The sequence below is a fragment of the Polypterus senegalus genome, chromosome 4 (genome assembly GCF_016835505.1).
Source record: "Polypterus senegalus isolate Bchr_013 chromosome 4, ASM1683550v1, whole genome shotgun sequence".
Lineage (NCBI taxonomy): Eukaryota > Metazoa > Chordata > Cladistia > Polypteriformes > Polypteridae > Polypterus > Polypterus senegalus.
Genome location: NC_053157.1, coordinates 28905174 through 28923082, shown reverse-complemented (window position 1 = coordinate 28923082; position 17909 = coordinate 28905174). Strand labels below are relative to the sequence as shown.

Sequence of the window (17909 nt, the reverse complement as noted above, 5' to 3'; positions counted from 1 at the left end):
TGTGAACACATCCAGCTCCAGGTTAATTCCCTGGGACTCGAAGCTCATAAATAACCTGACTATGCAATTCCACTTTTCATTTCAACTTTCCCAGCATATACTGTACTCCTTGTTCATCTTGACTAAATTCTAGCTAAATATCTATCACCTGACCTCTGTCAGCTGACAAGTTTAAAGTATCCCATATATACTCATCATTTAAAGTACAAGAACAATCCTTAATAGCTAATCCAGCTGGAATTCAGCACATGGCAAAAAAAAAACCCAGAATACCAGTCCATCATAGGTAAGACTATTGCGTAATAACCATTTTTCAGTGAGGACTTTTTCAAAAATAAATCTCATGTCTAATCTCATTTTTACAAACCACAATCACAAATGCATTTACAAACTATAAAAGAAAAGCTTCCTTAGGTACAAAGGTATAACTTAATAATATCATCACTTTATGTTTAATCATGAAGGACGTCCCATTAGCTGTATCCACTCCAGATAAAACATTTTGATGGATGGACTGGTACCCTGACGAGAGTGAGTGGTGTTTCCAGACCTGGCCAGTAGGCCATCATGGATAGACAGCGTGGATGGATGTGCATTCTGGGCAGAATGGTTCCTGTTCCTTTTCTAAGTTGGGAGTAATATATAAGGGATGAACAGAGGGAGACTGCTTCCTGTGAACAACTGCTCAACCATATGATAGGTAGCAGCGCTGCTAGGACAAGGCTGCATAGGAATTTTAGTCCTGAAGGGCAGCACTGCTTGGTTTACCAGGTGCCTGTCGATGCAGTCCAGTCCAGTACTCTAAAAGTTATGAAGGTAATTAGGACACAGCTGATTAGCTCACTTTCAGTGACCTTAGTATTTTGAAAGGACAAAACTACAGTTAACTATTCAACTTGGAGCTTTCGAACTCTGCTTTGAAGTCCCTTAAATGCTGAATTTTACAAATACTAATATGTTTGATAGTGTTGCTTTTTCACTGTAATTTATTTGGGTGGCTTTAAAAATGTGTAACAATGTGCAACAGCAATAAGTAATGAAGTTATACAGTCAGTGTGGTGTATTGGCTAAGGCACTGAGGCTTTAAACGTCCCTCGCTATGACCCTGATTAAGTCACTTCCCATGCCTGTATTTCAGTTTAGAACATACGTGGGAGTGTTGTGGCAGAAACACGCTGCTCAAAGGAGGCACTTGGAGATCTTGTGATGTGTAGGCAGAATGAAGCTCTATTGTGTGATGTACAGTAATCCCTCGTTTATCACGGGAGGTAGGTTCCAAGGCCGGCCGCAATAACTGAATTTCCACGAAGTAGGGACACCATATTTATTTAATAATTTAAGGTGTATTTGTACGTTTTTAAACCCTCCCTGTACTGTTTACAACCCACCCTTTACTCTATTAAGCAATATGAAATCGGTAGATAAGTTTACAGTTACTGTATAGCGAAGTACACGTACCTATATATGACGTGATTAATATGCTGTGCAGTAAAAATGATGACAATGAAGGTGATGATGACTTTTACTGCGCAACCAATGACTGTATTTTACGTCTCTTCAGACGGCAGTGCCATTTCCTGGGGCACCTCTTCCACGGTTCCCGAAGGTGCATCCGTAGTAGTAGTAGGAACTGGCTCTTTTTTGCGAGGCTGCAAAAACATTGTGATCGGCAGCTGCTCCGCCGCTTCTTTTTCCGGATGAAAAGCAGCTTGTAGGTGGTCATGACGTCGTCGACCTTGTTGCAAAATTGGACCGATCGAACCATATCGTCGTCCCATTCCTGTGACCGCTCTTGCAGATCCTTAGCCAGTCTGCAGCCACAGCCGTGAACGTTCTCCCTTCCTTCAACATATCCAGAAGTTTCACCTTTTTAGCGATCGTCATCATTCTTCGTTGGCATTTAGGCTCAGCACCAGCCTTGGAAGAAGGAGCACGTTTGGGAGCCATTGCAGGGGGTGAAAATTGAAGCGAAGTTCAACACAAAGAAACCACAAAAAAATCACACACAGTACAGTGTAAAGTAAACCGCTCGGCGAGAAAGCTTGAAGCGAAGTGGCCGCGACAGAGAGACAAGGGGAGGTGCTGTGGGATCTGGGCATCAGTCAATGCACCAATCACGGGCCAGATTAGAAAGCGGGAAGCTGTTATTTGTCGTCTCCCTCCCATGTACCAATCACAGCCTGTGTTACAACGCACTTAGTCACCAAACTTGTTTTGTTGTTCTTAGACTAGGAAATACTACTACTATATTTAAAAACCCGCAAAGTCGTGAATCCGCGAAAAGTGAACCGCGAAGTAGCGAGGGATTACTGTACACATGGTCTCAATTCAAATGAAATGAACAATTAGCAACTGGGCTGCCTTACATTTATTACAGTCCTTATCAAAGGTTTACCACACTCGGCTCATTTGACACTCCCCCCTGACTCTCAACATGCCTTTGTCAGTCATTCTCCAACCCGCTATATCCTGTGCCCTGCCTCTGATTAGTTTCAACAATATTTCCCAGCCTAATGTGCATTGCACTCTATATTATCCATCATGGCTACCTGGCAGGCCCTCTCCCCACCATGAACCTGTCCAGTTCCTGTGACCTTTATCTCTAGTCCTCTGCTCATGTTTGCCACCTGGAAAAATGGGTGGCTTGCCTGTCAGCCTCCCTATACATACTTTACCTTGACACTTGAAATATTGGTGGTTTCCAGTTTGCTAAGAAAAATAAAAAATATACAGGCACAAGCCTTTTTATGATTTAACCCTTACTATACTAACGTGCACTAGGATATAATGTTTATTTTCATATATGCTCATGATTCTCTTTGAATATATGCAAATCATGAACTGTAAGAATATACTTTTCTGTAGGAGCAATTTGTTAATTCTACTTAATTCAATTGTAAGGTCACAGGGACCAGGGGCCTCGTTTATGAAAGCTTTGTGGATTGAAAATATGTGGATGCCAATAAACAGAAAATTGCATTCACCAAAAAACCACTGAGCCATGTTTTGTCAGTCTGATCTCGGCATCACAGATGTCTTGTGCATTAATGAAATGTCAGTGCTCACACTTAACAAAAGCAACATCATTCTTGCTGGGTCCTGTTATTGCAATATCAATGCAGTAAATCGCTCCATTATGTTAGCAGAACCAAACGCTGCTGCAAATTGCCTTTTTGTATTGGCAAAAACAGGTTATGTTTTATGTATTTGCAACTACACCAAACGAAAACTGATTAATGGCTTTAAGCACAGCAGACATAAATGAGTAAAGCTTGGCTGAGATATTCCTGACTTCCCCAAGAAGTGACAGCAAGAAACTGAAACTGACGTAAAACCAAAACAGTTCTTCAGTACAAATATGCAGCATTCACTTTTGAGTATGTCTGTCACATCAATGCAAATTATAATAATGGCTTTATAATATGTAGTATTAACCTGGTTTAAAGTTGCTGTTAAAATACTTGTGTTCCCACGTCAAGTTATCTTTTATAAATCCTGACATATGCACAAACCATCCCTCCTTCATGCCAGTGAAACCTGAGTATCATGCAACTGAAACTGTTTATTGCAATTATACATTTTACTTTGAATGTTGGTGCTAAAAGAATCAGCCTGTTGACTGAATAAACTAAAATGTGCATATATGTGAGATTTCTTTGAGGCTGGAAAAGCTGTAAATGTTGACTCCAAATAAAATTTTGGCTTGTCGTGTACAACAGCTAGATTTTGATTCAAATATAGCACATTAGTATTTATGTTGCTACAAATTATGTTTTATTTTATATGTTTTTTTTTAAGGAAATATGTCTGAAGGAATCAGAAGTTGTGCTTTGTGGTGGATCAGAGAGCATGAGCCAGTCTCCATATTCTGTGCGAAATATTAGATTTGGTACAAAATTTGGAGAAGATCTTAAGGTATGAATTTATTAATGAATTTAAAAGTCTACAGTGGAGATAAACTCCACTTAGCTCTCAAATATGTTATGACAGTTAATATGTGAGGGACTATTTTGAAGTTTTGTCATATCTGTGTATGAAAGAAACCCACTGGTGACTTTTTAGTGTTTTGCTTTTAGCTAGAAGACACATTATGGGCAGGTTTGACAGATCAGCATATTAAGACCCCAATGGGCATGACTGCAGAAAACCTGGCTGTGAAGTACGAATTGAGTAAAGAGCAGTGTGACCAGTATGCTTTCAGATCACAACAAAGATGGAAAGCAGGTAAGTGACAAATTAAAGTAAACAGGGCTAAAACAAAGTCCTATAGTCCTAGAAATTTGAAGACTTCGGTGTTTGATATTATTCTTTCTTGTATTTTATTAATTTTGTGAATTACGTTACAATGAGTGAGACACAGAACAATTAGAGATTCACTCAAGATTTCCTCCCATACATTTATTTTCCATATCAATTCAAGTCAGTGTCAGCATCCCTCCCATACCTAGTTCAAAGAGCTTCGTGAACAAAAAGCCCAATAAACTGTAGTTGCGATCATATGTTGAAACATCAGAAAGCTTCAAAGAGACCCAGCTTGTTTATTTTAATACTTGCCAAATTTTGAAAACGTTTTAGATCTTTCTTTGAAAAGAAAATGTGATATATTTTTTTTCAATAACATAAGACATTCTTCTCCCATTGAGAGGTTGGTAAGGTAAGACAACATGCAAGACGTATAGTGTAAGATATTGCAAAAAAGTTTGTTCCTCTAAAAAATGTTGTCACAGGATTTGGAGTAATTTTAAATCCATTCATTATTTGAAGTTCTAATTAAAAGTTCCTGTTCCTAGTGTTGATTTAGGTATTTGATTCTCCATTTTAGTCTCTGAGGTTCCACTCTGGCTCTAGGTTTTTGTCTCAACCAATTTCAGCTTTTTACTGGACTTCTTTCTAAGTCAAGCAATCTGTTATTTCTCAGTTTCAGTTATTTTAGTGTCAATTCAGAAATCGACAAAATAGTTTTATGGAATTTTCTTGGAATGTAGCAAGCAACTGTAAACATTACATGGTTGCAGTTTTAGAGTGTGTGTTTTTTTTATTGGCTTTTAATATTTTCATTTTTCTTTTCCAGAGGTTTGTTATTTACTTTACTAATGAGTGTGCTAGTTGGCATAGCACTGAAGTACCAGCAGAATTTCAGCATTCATTGTTGTTTGTCCAGGTGTCAATTTCTCCTATTAATTATTAGTAATTTTAGGATAGAATATTAGGAACAAACTCGATAAAAAGGACAAATTAATTGTAAAATGACAAAAGAGAATTAAGAGTATGGCAAAATACAGATATATCTAAATTTCTTATAAGTCACATACTGCTGTGCTTTTCTTAATGAAGAATAAGAGAAGGATAAAAAACAGCTAATTACACAACAAATCACTTAGAGGTAAAGTGACATCCTGATAGAGAAACTGATTGGGATAAAAACCTGCAATCACAGTGAGCTCCTAGAAATGAACTCAAGAATCACCACCTTATATCATCTAGGAGTGTACTCTTCGAAAAAAAGCTTTAAGAGTTTACAAGTGTTTTGAAATTCTTCTTCAGTATTAGATTTCAAATGTGTTACATTGCTGTGAGATTAAAAAATGGGGCAAGCCTATTTTAACAAAGTATCTTCGTTGTATATAGTCAAATTGGTGTTCTTCAGAAAAATGTTGCTTGCTTAGCTGTTGAGAGGATGCTAATGTTGTCAGAATAGAGGGCTGCAAGGCTCTGAATAGCAAGTACCAAGTAAATGGTAAGTGTACATGGGAGCAACTGACAGTAGTGCCATGATATTAAAATGTCTCCTACATTGTCTCTATATTTTGAGTGAATGTTATTCTACTGGATGGCTAGTAAATTGGTGAAGACTCTGAAACAGAATTTCCTTTTCATGGATAACCTAGCAGCTGCGCTTTTTCTTACTTTCAGCTTAGTTTCCTTGTTTACAATTAATACACTTTACCTATATATTTGCGTACCTGACTTAAAATGCTGATCTAACATGTCTTTGATATGATAATGTCTATCACATTTAAAGTTTTTGTACATGTTTATTTTGTTTACAGCTCAGGATGCAGGCTATTTTACAGCTGAAATGGCACCTATTGAAGTTCAGACAAAGAAAGGAAAACAACCCATGACACAAGATGAACACCCGAGACCTCAGACCACAATGGAGCAAATGGCTAAACTTCAGCCAGTATTCAAGAAAGGTGGTACTGTAACTGCTGGAAATGCTTCAGTAGGTATACATTCCTAACTTGATGAATGTTTAGGTGCTTTGTTTAAAAAAAAAAAAAGTGCTGCAGTTCCCTCTCTCTTTTTTAGAATAGCCAATCATATTTTAATGCCTTCCTGGCAGTACTTGCTGGCTACAAGACAGAAGCAAACCTGAAACCACACCAGCAGATTAAGCTGTAATATGTTCAAGTCCTGTTTAGAGTACTCTCTAGCTTTTATTTTCATGCTGCAAGAATCTTACATTCTACTTCTTAGAACATATTTATTTTTTTTCTTTTGCACTGTTTTGTTTTTCTGATGCTTTGATAAATCTATATTGTATTTAGTTGAATTTTGCCTCATATTAAATGGTATATTTGTTATGGCAATGCGGCAATGCTTTGTTTCTAACAGGGTGTTTCTGATGGGGCTGGTGCAGTTATTGTGGCAAGTGAGGAAGCAGTCAGAAAGCATGGGCTCAAACCTCTGGCTAGAATTGTTGCTTACCATGTCTCTGGCTGTGATCCCAGTATTATGGGAATTGGTAAGTTCATTTATGGTTTATGTGTGCAAGCATGTGTGAAAATGTTTATCCACAAAGTTGCAATTTTAGGCAGTGATAGATGCAGTTCATTTGGCTACTACTTTGTTTTCCTGTCTGCTTAAACAAATGTGTCTTTATCTGTAAGTAGTAATCTGTAAACTGTAATTTTATTTATCTGTGAACCGGGTACAGTGCTTTGAGTTTTCACTGAGTAAAGAGCACATACACAAATAAAATGAAAAACTATAAAAAAAAATCTGGCTAAACTTAAAATAAAAAATTTGTAAAATCTTCTCATTGAGGTTAGTATGATGACTCTGTCCTGCATATATCAAGACTGTAATTTCTGCATTTTCAACCAATATTTTAGATTCATGAAAGTAACAAATTAATATTTTTGCTTCTTTACAAATTATTTTTATTTTTAATCTTGTTGACTAAAACATTTTATGATGTCAGTGAATTTACTGCAGGTTAATAGAACATAAAGCATTAAATTTAGCTTTTGCTAACAAACTATATTCTTCATTGAATATAATTTTTGTGAATATTGTCATACTCTCAGACAAAAGATGTGTATGTAATGGCCAAATATTTACGTTGATATAGATTTTCTCCTCATAAGTGCACTATATAATCTATGAAATGCATATGTATTGTAGGTCCTGTACCAGCTATTACTGAAGCACTTAAGAAAGCTGGACTCTATCTGAAGGATATGGATTTGGTAGAGGTAAACAGATTTGATCAGCTTTATTATGTTTTAAATCCCTCTGAAATTTTCTGTGAAACACTAAGCAAAACTAAAAAGGCTACCATGCATATAAAGGTATTCCTTTCTCTATAATTCATAATTTCTTGTTCAACTACCCTTTTCAATGGAAAACACAAAGGTATCCTTTCATGTTTCTATTCATGCATTTTCTGATTCATCACCTTTCTCTCACTATGAGGTTGCAAGGCAGTCCAGGACAAGGGTACCTGTCAACCTGTCTACTCCTGCTTCCCTAATTCATTATATCATGTTAAATTGTTTCATGGCATAGAAAACAAGATGTCTTTCTCAGCCATCCAATCAGTTTCCTATACATTAATTTTCTGCTGCCATTTTTTCAATAGCAGTGTAACCTGAGCATGTAGCAGCCCTTTACACAGATTATTAAGATAATTGTCACCAGGGGGAAATTTGGCTTTTTACGGATGCTCAGTAAATAAATTAAAAAATTAAATAATTTTGAATGTTTTTTCAAAGAATTGTCAAAAATTGTGGTGGTTTCAAATTGCATTATTTTTGAATATACAGAGAAAATTAAAGTGCATACTGTATTTCTAAATTTAGCATTTTTTGCTTAGTATCCAAAATATTCTGCCCATTCTCAAAATTATCACAAAAAGATGACAGTGCATATTCTAAATAGGGTTGGACTTCTCCTGATAGCTCACCTTCTTGAGACCTGATAATCAAACTCTCTTATTAAAAACTTGAAATTCTGTGAACAGCATTTGACAACCTCTTATAAATTGTTGGCAAGTGCTAAGTATTTTCCTTTATTGGTGGTATCTGCGAGAAACAAATGGTTGGACCTGGCTGATGTGCCAGTAATGTTCCTGTATTTCTTAGCAAGCTGTGAAAAATATTGATACAACTCATATCTAGAGGTTTTCTCAGCTTGTTGTGGTCCTTTATTTTTTGCATCATTATTTGCAGCTAAAAGATACAGGGTAATTCACTTGAAAGAGGCCCCGAATATTCTGTAATAACTCTCGCTAGGAGGAAGCAATCAGAAGGAAGCAATGTGCACCTCAGTATATGGACCTTCGAACAAGCCGGGATGCCAATGCGTTGGAGGGATGAGGTAGGCACTGGACAGCCATCGCAACGTTTAACCTCCGTTTTGTAACTTCTGGATGCATACCGCCCGTACCCTTCACTCAGTCACTCGACTTCTCATCAGGATGGTGGGGTACAGTATTGAGCAGTGTTGTCTTCATGGTCTGAATCTATTGGGTCACCAGTTCATTTAAGCGATGTCAGAATCCACTGGATGATTGTGAGTAAATGGAAGGTTACTTCCAACAAGATGGGGCAACGTGTCACACATCAGCAGGGAGCATGGCAGAAATTGAGTCCTTCTTTGGCAACAGGGTCATTTCAAAGGGGCTTTGGCCACCACGCTCGCTGGATCCGACACCACCAGACTATGCTCAAAGCAAAAGTCTATTGAAACAAGCCTCGCACTGTGGTATATTTGAAGGAAAACATCCAACCTGAAATTGCTGCTATTCCCTCCTGAAATGCTTGCTGATATGTTCAGGAACATGGAGTGCCACGTTGAAATGTGTCTGGCAAAAAACGGAAACCACTTCCAGCATTGCATGTAATGCAATCGATTACACATATATCAAGGTATATAGTGTATTTTTTTAGTTCATATTGCTTCATTCTAACGGGAGTTACAACAGAATATTAGGGGCCTTTTTCGAGTGACTCTCCCTGTATTATAGCTAGGTTTCTCTGAATTGTCGTAATAGTATATGTCATCAAATAATTAACAATTGCAGGCATACATTTTCATGCCACAATTTTCTAATACCTAATTTCTCTTCTTTAAGTCACCCTCTCTGCTAAAAATTATGTCCATACCTGTTTTTATAAATTTTAAGACTGCAGCAGCAGACAACATTGAGAATAAAAGTGGAGTTACATAGCATAATTTCTTCAATATCACCAGAGTACTGCTTCTTGATCCCAGCCAGATATCAGAGCTTTCATTGTATTTAACATTCTGGATGTAGCAGATGGATGTGTTATGTTACTATGGGAAAAGAGCTGTTGCCACTTGAATATTCAAAGAATATTTGAATTTCATGTTTTTTGCAGCAGTAATTCTCACTGAGCTATATTGTTTTTGTTTGCTTTTTAATATACTTTAGATTTTTAAGGGCCGAATTACAGTTGGTAAATTACAAATCAGTAAGACACGTATTGCAGCATATTATTCAGATCATATCAATACCCTTTCCCATCCATAAGGTAGAGAAAGAAATTATTGAACATGAATCACTTGAATGCACTGAGATATCTCTAATTACATAAAGACATTATTAATAAATGATTGTAAGATTCTGAAGACCTTTTGAACTGTTCCCCATACAATCAATACAATTTTGTTTCTGAGATTTTAAGTAAAACTTCCTTTTCTCAATGTGAAATGATAGGTTAGCTGAGTAACAGAAGATAGCATTCTAATAGTGTGGAAGTTATCAAAATAAGTAATGGTCATTAAGCAGCAGTTTAGCATTAGATATTACCCAAGCAGTTGTATTAGAAGAAAAGGGACTATTGTAAACCTACATATTTTGTTTTTTTTTCCCTAAATGTTTTGTTTCTTCAAATTTTTTTTGTTTGATAGACAGCTTCAAGCTGAACACCAGTATAATTTCAGACTATGTATAGGCTGGTAGAGAAACGTGACATTAACCTTTTTTTAATTTGGCACGTTTAAACACTCAATGAGGTTGTCTCAGTTTATTTGCTCAAATGAGCTAAGAATGTTTCTCGATCACTGTCATTATCATCAAAATATTTTTCTTGCAATAAATGTAGTTGTTTGGAAAGAGAAGCAGCTTTATACCCTTTTCACAGTGACATTACTATGGACAGTGTATTTATAGCACTATTTTCCAAAAGTTGTTGCAAAAAAAAAATTTCCTATGGTTATCCAGTAGATGGCAGCACTAGATTATGTGTAGTATCTGAGACAAGCTAGCTCAGGGGTGGCGAACTCCAGGCCAGGAGTGCCGCAGTGGCTACAGGTTTTCATTCTAATCCATTTCCTAATCAGTGACCAGTTTTCACTGCTAATTAACTTTTTCCCTATCATTTAAATTGCCCTGTTAGAAGAGTTCAGCCCTCTTTGATTCCCTTCTTCATGAAATGACAGCCAAGCAGAAATGAGAGGTGAAACGAGCTAAAAGATGACCAGCTAAACTGGGGCGTCAGACTCCAACCAAATCACTTTCTTAACGAGAAGCCGATTCTTGCTGTTAATTAAACCCGTTATTTAATTCCATGGCTTGTTGCTGCTCTCATTCTGCCACAGCACACATTGCGAAAACTGTTGGCGTTCTGTTCTTTCTAAGAGCACTGTCAAAATGTTTTGGTGACCTGAGAGATCAACCTTACCAAGACCATCACCTCTCTTTAATTTCAGATATTGTGTGATGGGCACAGGGGAACTGGTCATGTGGTGGTTTGTTTTGTGTCTCATTATTGTTTGGCTGCTAATTAAAGAGAAAGAAACAACTAAGGGGCCTGAGTCAAGTTAATTAAAAGAAGTAATTGGCAGCAAAAACTGGTCACTAATTAAGAAGATGGTAAGAGTGAAAACCTGCAGCCACTGCGGCACTCCAGGCCTGGAATTCGCCACCACTGAGCTAGCTCCATCTATAGTGGCTGTATACTTTTATAAGATAGGACTTTTGTCAAAATTTGACAGGCTCAATGAAATACTTAACTTGTACCTAGTGTTCAAAGTGTTAAAGTTGACTAATGTGTACTAATTTTTGCAAAATCTGTAAATTGTACTGTATGTAAAAATGTTTTGATGAAAATTATAGTGAAATCACTTCTGTTCAGAAGATGCATATTTATTGTTAATATACAAATGTGTGTTGTATCTAGCCTTGGTCTTTAAACCCTAAAGTGTCAGGAATCACCTTTATATCAGTAAAGTTATTTTCCTCATAATGGAAGATTAATAAATAAGGCATTCAGGTTTAGTGTCTCTTCAGATTTCACCGTGTTATTGAATTGTCCACTTGCATCATCTGAATTTGCTTCTTTTCAAATGTGATTCTGTCCTGACCTTATTTCAGGTGAATGAAGCTTTTGCTCCACAGTATCTGGCAGTAGAAAAGGCCTTAGGACTAGACCCTGAAAAGACCAATGTGAATGGTGGTGCTATTGCTCTGGGACATCCACTGGGTGCTTCTGGCTCTAGAATCACTGCACACCTTGTTCATGAATTGAGGTGAGCTGGCATGTTAATTTTCATTATGTCATAAGATATTCAATGATAAAACATTTAGCTGCATAAGGGATAAAGTAACTAGTCTGGATTTGAGCTAATAGATATTCATTCCTCTGTTAACAGTAAATGGCAATAAGTAGACTCTCATTTTTCTTTTTTTTAATTAATTTTATGCAACAAGTGGATGAAAATGTGGAAATACTTGAGTAAACTATTAGAGAGATTTATATACTGTATACTCTATAAAAATGGAGAATTTAGAAAGATACATCTTTCAATTTTAACTAAGCAGGTAAAATATTAGGTTGTCAGATTCTTGTATATAATTGTGGGCAGATCTTACCTACCTTAATGGTTAGGATAAAAGACTTGACTGATTACAGATGTGGTGTGGGTTTTCCAGCAGCTTCAGCTGCAACTTAAAGAAAACTCAAATTTAATTTCATGAGGAGTCTAAGGCGATAATACTCAACTTTTCCAGGTTCACAGAAATATCAGCAAAGAGCTAATGTAGCAAGAGCTGCCTTTCATGGATTGTATTGTTCCTACTAGTCAAACACAAGAACATTGGACTGGAATTTTCAGCCTACAACATAAACAGTCTGGTTTGTCAAAAGTAGTCTGTTGAGAGCTGCAGGGAGTCGCATGCTGGTACATGGCACAGACAGCTCATCATGCAGACCACTCTCTCAAAGTGCTCAAACTGTATTCTGAGATGCATAAAGCTTGCAAATTGGTGATTTCCGTATGTTTTGTATATATAAAATATATGGAAAATATATTAAATGGTCAATATTTCAATTTCAGGTGTTTAGCTTATTATATTCTTTTTTTAAGTCTGAATTGCAATCTGATTATTAGGTGGTTACCTACCAGATAATACTTGTGGTTGGTCGGCCTGTCGGCAAACATCTGCCACATCCTCTTGAGTTGCGAGTAGCAGATCATTGATACAGTATGCGATATAGTATCTGACAAATAATATAAAGAGTACACGACACGTGTTTTGTGATTCAGATTTAAAAAAGAATGGAATACTCCAATGTTCACCCTGCCAAAAAAGCAAACCAGCCGCTGTGACGTAACGCCTCTGGCGCTGATGTCTGAGGTTCAATCCCTGTAAGGGGATGCAAAAGTATTTATACCTGACCAGCCCATAATGAGGGTGAAACACGTATCGCATATTCTTTGTATTATTTGACAGATACTGTACCACACTCGGTATATAGCACTGAGATGGCATTGCAGCATCTGAAAAATGTATTCATGGTCTTGTTTAATATCGTGTCGCTGTATACCATGGTTCCAATTCATCTGGCCACAGATACTCTATAAACATAGTTAAACAACAACCCCACCATAACGAAATGTCGACAACAAGGCTGGCCACAAGCAATATAATGCATCTAGTTTCATTTTTCCAGAAAACTTGCTTTCATTTTAGTAGGAATTACTACAGACAGAAGGATGGTATGCCAATGGGATTTCTAGCATGGGAAAGGCACTATATAAATAAAATGTATTATTATTATTATTATTATTATTATCAGTACTCTTTCCTGAGCTGGTAATGCAGTGATTCGTAAGGCGTGGCTCTAACTCAGTACACACCTAAACTTTGAATACGTTACATTGACAACACATTTGTCACATTAAAAAGTGACCAGCTGAATGATTTCCATAACCACACCAATGCAGTATTCCCTACGATTCAATTTACTATGGACAAAGAAATAAACCGACGTGTCAATTTCCTGGACTTATCCATTGAATGAGGTGATGAAACCACCCTGATTGCAGGTGTTTATCGTAAGGAATGTTATGCAGACAAAATATTACACTTTGTTAGCAATTGCATATCATCTCATAAATGGAGCTGTGTTAAGACACTATTCAGAAGAGTTCACACCCATTGTAATACCAAGAACACTGAAAACAATGAAAGGCACTGTCTTTTCCAGCTGTTCACATCAAACGACTACCCAAAGACATTCATCAGACAATGCTTACATAGGAGACGCCAGAGACCCTAGCAAACAATCAACTCTAGCATACACTTTGTTATCATCACGGGGTATCAAAATTTCAGGTTCAAAGGTTTAGCACGTGTACTGTCCAGATCAGGCATCGAAATAGCGCACAAGCCTAGAAACATTCTTTACACAGTCCTTTTTAATGCTAAAAGCAAGAAATCGGCAGGAGAAGCACAGAATGTGCTTTAAGGCATGCCATGTGATTCACACCCTGCTGTATACGTGGGGCAGACATCAAAAACACTCACAACACGTACTGTATACAGGCACATTGCAATGCTCTCAGAGGGAAGGACCCACAATCTCTGATTTACACACACAGAGGTTCAACCAGACACACATTTTAATGGAACTCGGTGCAAGTAAAATTCAAGGCTAATACTAGAAGTGCCAGAGAACTTTCTGAATACATTTTTTGTATGAAAATGTGCTATATAAATACATGTTGTTGTTGTTGTTGAAACTTGGCTATCCAATGAAAACGCCATTAACAGACATTTGAACATATCTACACTTGAAAATAACATGCACATAATACATATGACCCAACACCCTTCAAACCCCACCTCATCAATTCCCCCCAAATAGCCACCTACCCTCCCCTCTTTATTTGCTGTATATTGCCTTGCATTCTTATTAAGTCTAATCTTTTTCCTCTGATGATGACTCCTGATAGAATATAGGATATATGTATAGGATATATATACCATTGTCTTCCACTTTATTCATGTCATTATTATTTATGTTATTAATGAATTTATGCATTTTTTTTTCCAAGGCGACGAAATGGCAAGTATGCTGTTGGATCTGCTTGCATCGGCGGCGGGCAGGGTATTGCTGTCATCATTGAGAACACACAGTGAACAACTACATGAACAGAACCAGGGCACTGAGACTGCGGGTAAATCTGGGGTTTTGTGTTTTTTTGAAAAACTAAGCCATTTTTTGCTATGTTAGGCAAATCAATACTTTTTATTTTTTCAAAATGCATTTTGTAGTCCGTTCTACTCTGTCATTGATTGGACAACATGGTATAAGTATCTTTCTCAAGATCTTTTTGCTGTCTGAATGTTTGATGGCACAGCAACCTGAGGCAGACATATTCTGTTGATATTTGGCAGATACTGAAGGCACTAGATAGAAAAAAAAACTTTTGAATTGTTGCAGTTTTATATAATGAAGGATCTATTTTCACTACACTAACACATGTGAAATGTAAATAAAGCAATTCTTGAAAATAATGGCTCAACGATTAACATTAAGTTATAAATACTTGAGACCCATCTTGTGCCTTGCATTTTTTTCCAGTTATTATATTGAATGTTACACTTTACAGCTGCTGTAGATTTGACAGTGTTCTGTTAATTTGCTAATAAAATAACAAAAAAAATGTAAAGTCTGTCTTTTACCAAACTTGCATAGTATATGTAATTGTGCGGATGTATAACATTTTATTTATATATACATTGATCAGATACAATGCTAAAAGCACTGATGGGTGAAGTGAATAACATCGATTATCTCATTGTAGTGGCATCTGTCCAGGGGTGGGATGTTTTAGGTAGCAAGTGAACAAACAGCTTTCTAAGGTTAAGTGTTGGAATCAGGAAGAAATGGGCCAGAGTAAGGACTTTGACAAGTACCAAATTATGATGGCTAGACAACTTGATTAGAGAATTTGCCAAAATGGCAGGTCTTGTGTGGTGTTCACTCTATGCAATGGTTACTACTTACCAAAAGCAGTCCAAGGATAGGCAACAGGTAAACCAGCAATAGGATCAGGGTCACCCAAGACTCACTGATGTTTTGGGGAGCACAAATGTAGCACAAAATACTGAAGAACTTAATGATGGCCATGAGAGAAAGGTGTCAGAACACACAGTGCATCACAGCTTGCTTTGTAGCCGCAGACAGGTAAGAGTGCCCATGCTGATCCCAGTCAACCGCTTGGAGCTTTAGAACTAGACAGTGGAGCAATGGAAAAAGCTGAACTGGCTTGTCGAATCACATTTTCTTTTAGATCATATGGATGTCTTGGTGTTTGTGTTGTTTACCTGGGGAAGAGATGGCAGCAGGAGGTTATATTGCAAGAATGTCAATTGGTGGAGGCAGTGTGATGCTGAGGGCAATGTTCTGCTAGGAAACCTTAGATCTTGGCATTCAAGTGGATATTACTTTGACAAGCACTATCTACCTAAATATTTTTGCAGTTCACATACACGCCTTAATGGCAATAGTATTCCCTGATGGCAGTAGCCTCTTTCAGCAGGATAATACGCCCTGCCACACACAACAGCCATGTTACAGACATGTTACATGGAACTTGCTGTTGCCCCAGTGGTAGACAACCACTCCTTGCCTGTGTTAACTTACCCATCATTTGATAGATACTTCAGTCATGATAATACACCATGTCACAAAGCAGAAGTTGTCTCAGACTGGGTTCATGAACATGACAATGAATTCAGGGTTCCTCAGCAACCTTCTCCGTTACCAGACCTGAACACCTTTGGGATGTGTTACAACAGGAGATTCGCAAAATGAATGTGAAGCCGACTAAATTGCAGAAACTGCACGATGCAATCAACATGGACCAGAATCTCAAAGGATTGTTTGCAACATCTTGTGGTATCAATGTCATGAGGAATTGAGTTTGTTCTGAGAACAAAAGGAGGTCCTACCCAGTGTTAGTATAATGTTCCTAAAAATTTGCTGTGTGAGTGTATACAAGTATGTACTGTATATAAATGTGTATATAGTGACATCTTAGGTGCTAACTTGGAACAAAGAGTGCCAAAAAGTCAAAAATGAATCTGGAAATTAAGAATTATTAACACAAATGGTAAAATGAAGGGATGATCAAGAATTCTTTCTCCAGCCCTAAAATGTTTTGAGTTCTTTTCTGTCAGTTGCTGTGGCACATCCAGTGGCCCGCCAAACATTTGCTCATCTCCCCACATTTTAGCCACACTATCTCCCTGCAAATTTTGCCTTTGCTCTAACTTCCCGCCTAACTCCACGTCCAGTGAGTTTTGGGCAAGGTGTGCCCTTTGCACTCCATGTGCTCAATGCGCACCCTGCACATTCACACCATTGGCTCTGCCTCACACTGCTCATATGGGGTCTGTGGCAAAGGAATCTGCAAGACTTTCTCCAGTTCTATGAGCCGATCTAGGCCAGGATCTTTCCCGAGGCTAGCAGCCACTACTGTGAGCCGCTCTATGGCAACAGATTTGTGTGTGTGTGTGTAACTATTTATAGATTTTCCACTATGTTTAAATAGTTACACAAGGGTACTTACCTTGACCATTGGAATGAAATGGCAGGGCAACTGTGCAAAAGTGTGCATTCAGGGCAGCAAGTCAGGGGCTTGTGGAGTGCTACACAAGTCATCTGAGCCTGGATGTGATTAGGTATCCTATTTGGGGTTGCCAGATACATTGTCTTCTCAACATGTTGGGCCGTTTTTGAAACTTTGGGGGGAAAAAAAATTATTTTGTAGTGTGCAGGTTTTTGAGCAATTTTTGAAGGTTAGATGCAGCCGCCCAAACAGCAGAACTCCAACGGGTACTTGGATGTCAACAACGGCAAATCTCCAAGGGAAGCCCAACCAGGACATCTACATCTCTATAATTCTCCCCAGTCGTGAGCAGCCCCATTCATTGGGCTGGTCCTCAGTACCATTATGCAGGCTTTTATTGGACTGGAAATATTTCCAGATCCTGGCAACCCTGATCTTGACGCAAGGTATTAAGCTGTGGGAAATAGGAAAATTTTGCAAAGAGGGTTCAGTGTGAGTAAAGGGCCCAATAGAGAGAGAAAAATGATTTACTTACCTCAGGATAACTGAAGGTTGGAGCATCCATGGCCGGGCATGTGCACATCCACGTTCGTCACGGTTTTGAAGGCTTACTTTTGGGTTACGCCGCATAAACCAGACTACATAAAGCCGTACAAGGTAATTGGAATCTGAGGAGGAGATTCTGGGGGCATATAACAATGGGAAGATGTGAATGCTGCTAAACAAAAGCAATCTCTGATGCCCGAGTGTGTCACTAGTACGGGGTACACCATAGGACTCCTCAGCAGCCTGAA

At 37.9% G+C, this 17909-nt stretch overlaps 1 protein-coding gene across 1 annotated transcript in view; it reads left to right on the top strand.

Moving 5' to 3' along the window:
- Nucleotides 1–15097, top strand: part of acaa2 (acetyl-CoA acyltransferase 2) — a 30195-nt gene extending 15098 nt beyond the window's left edge. The window contains exons 4-10 of the mRNA XM_039750390.1: nt 3799–3915; nt 4077–4224; nt 6051–6226; nt 6619–6748; nt 7411–7481; nt 11627–11781; nt 14593–15097. Coding sequence (XP_039606324.1) covers nt 3799–3915; nt 4077–4224; nt 6051–6226; nt 6619–6748; nt 7411–7481; nt 11627–11781; nt 14593–14677 — 882 coding nt within the window. The 3' untranslated portion in view covers nt 14678–15097. The remainder of the gene's footprint in view (nt 1–3798; nt 3916–4076; nt 4225–6050; nt 6227–6618; nt 6749–7410; nt 7482–11626; nt 11782–14592) is intronic.
- The last annotated feature ends 2812 nt before the right edge of the window (nt 15098–17909 follow it).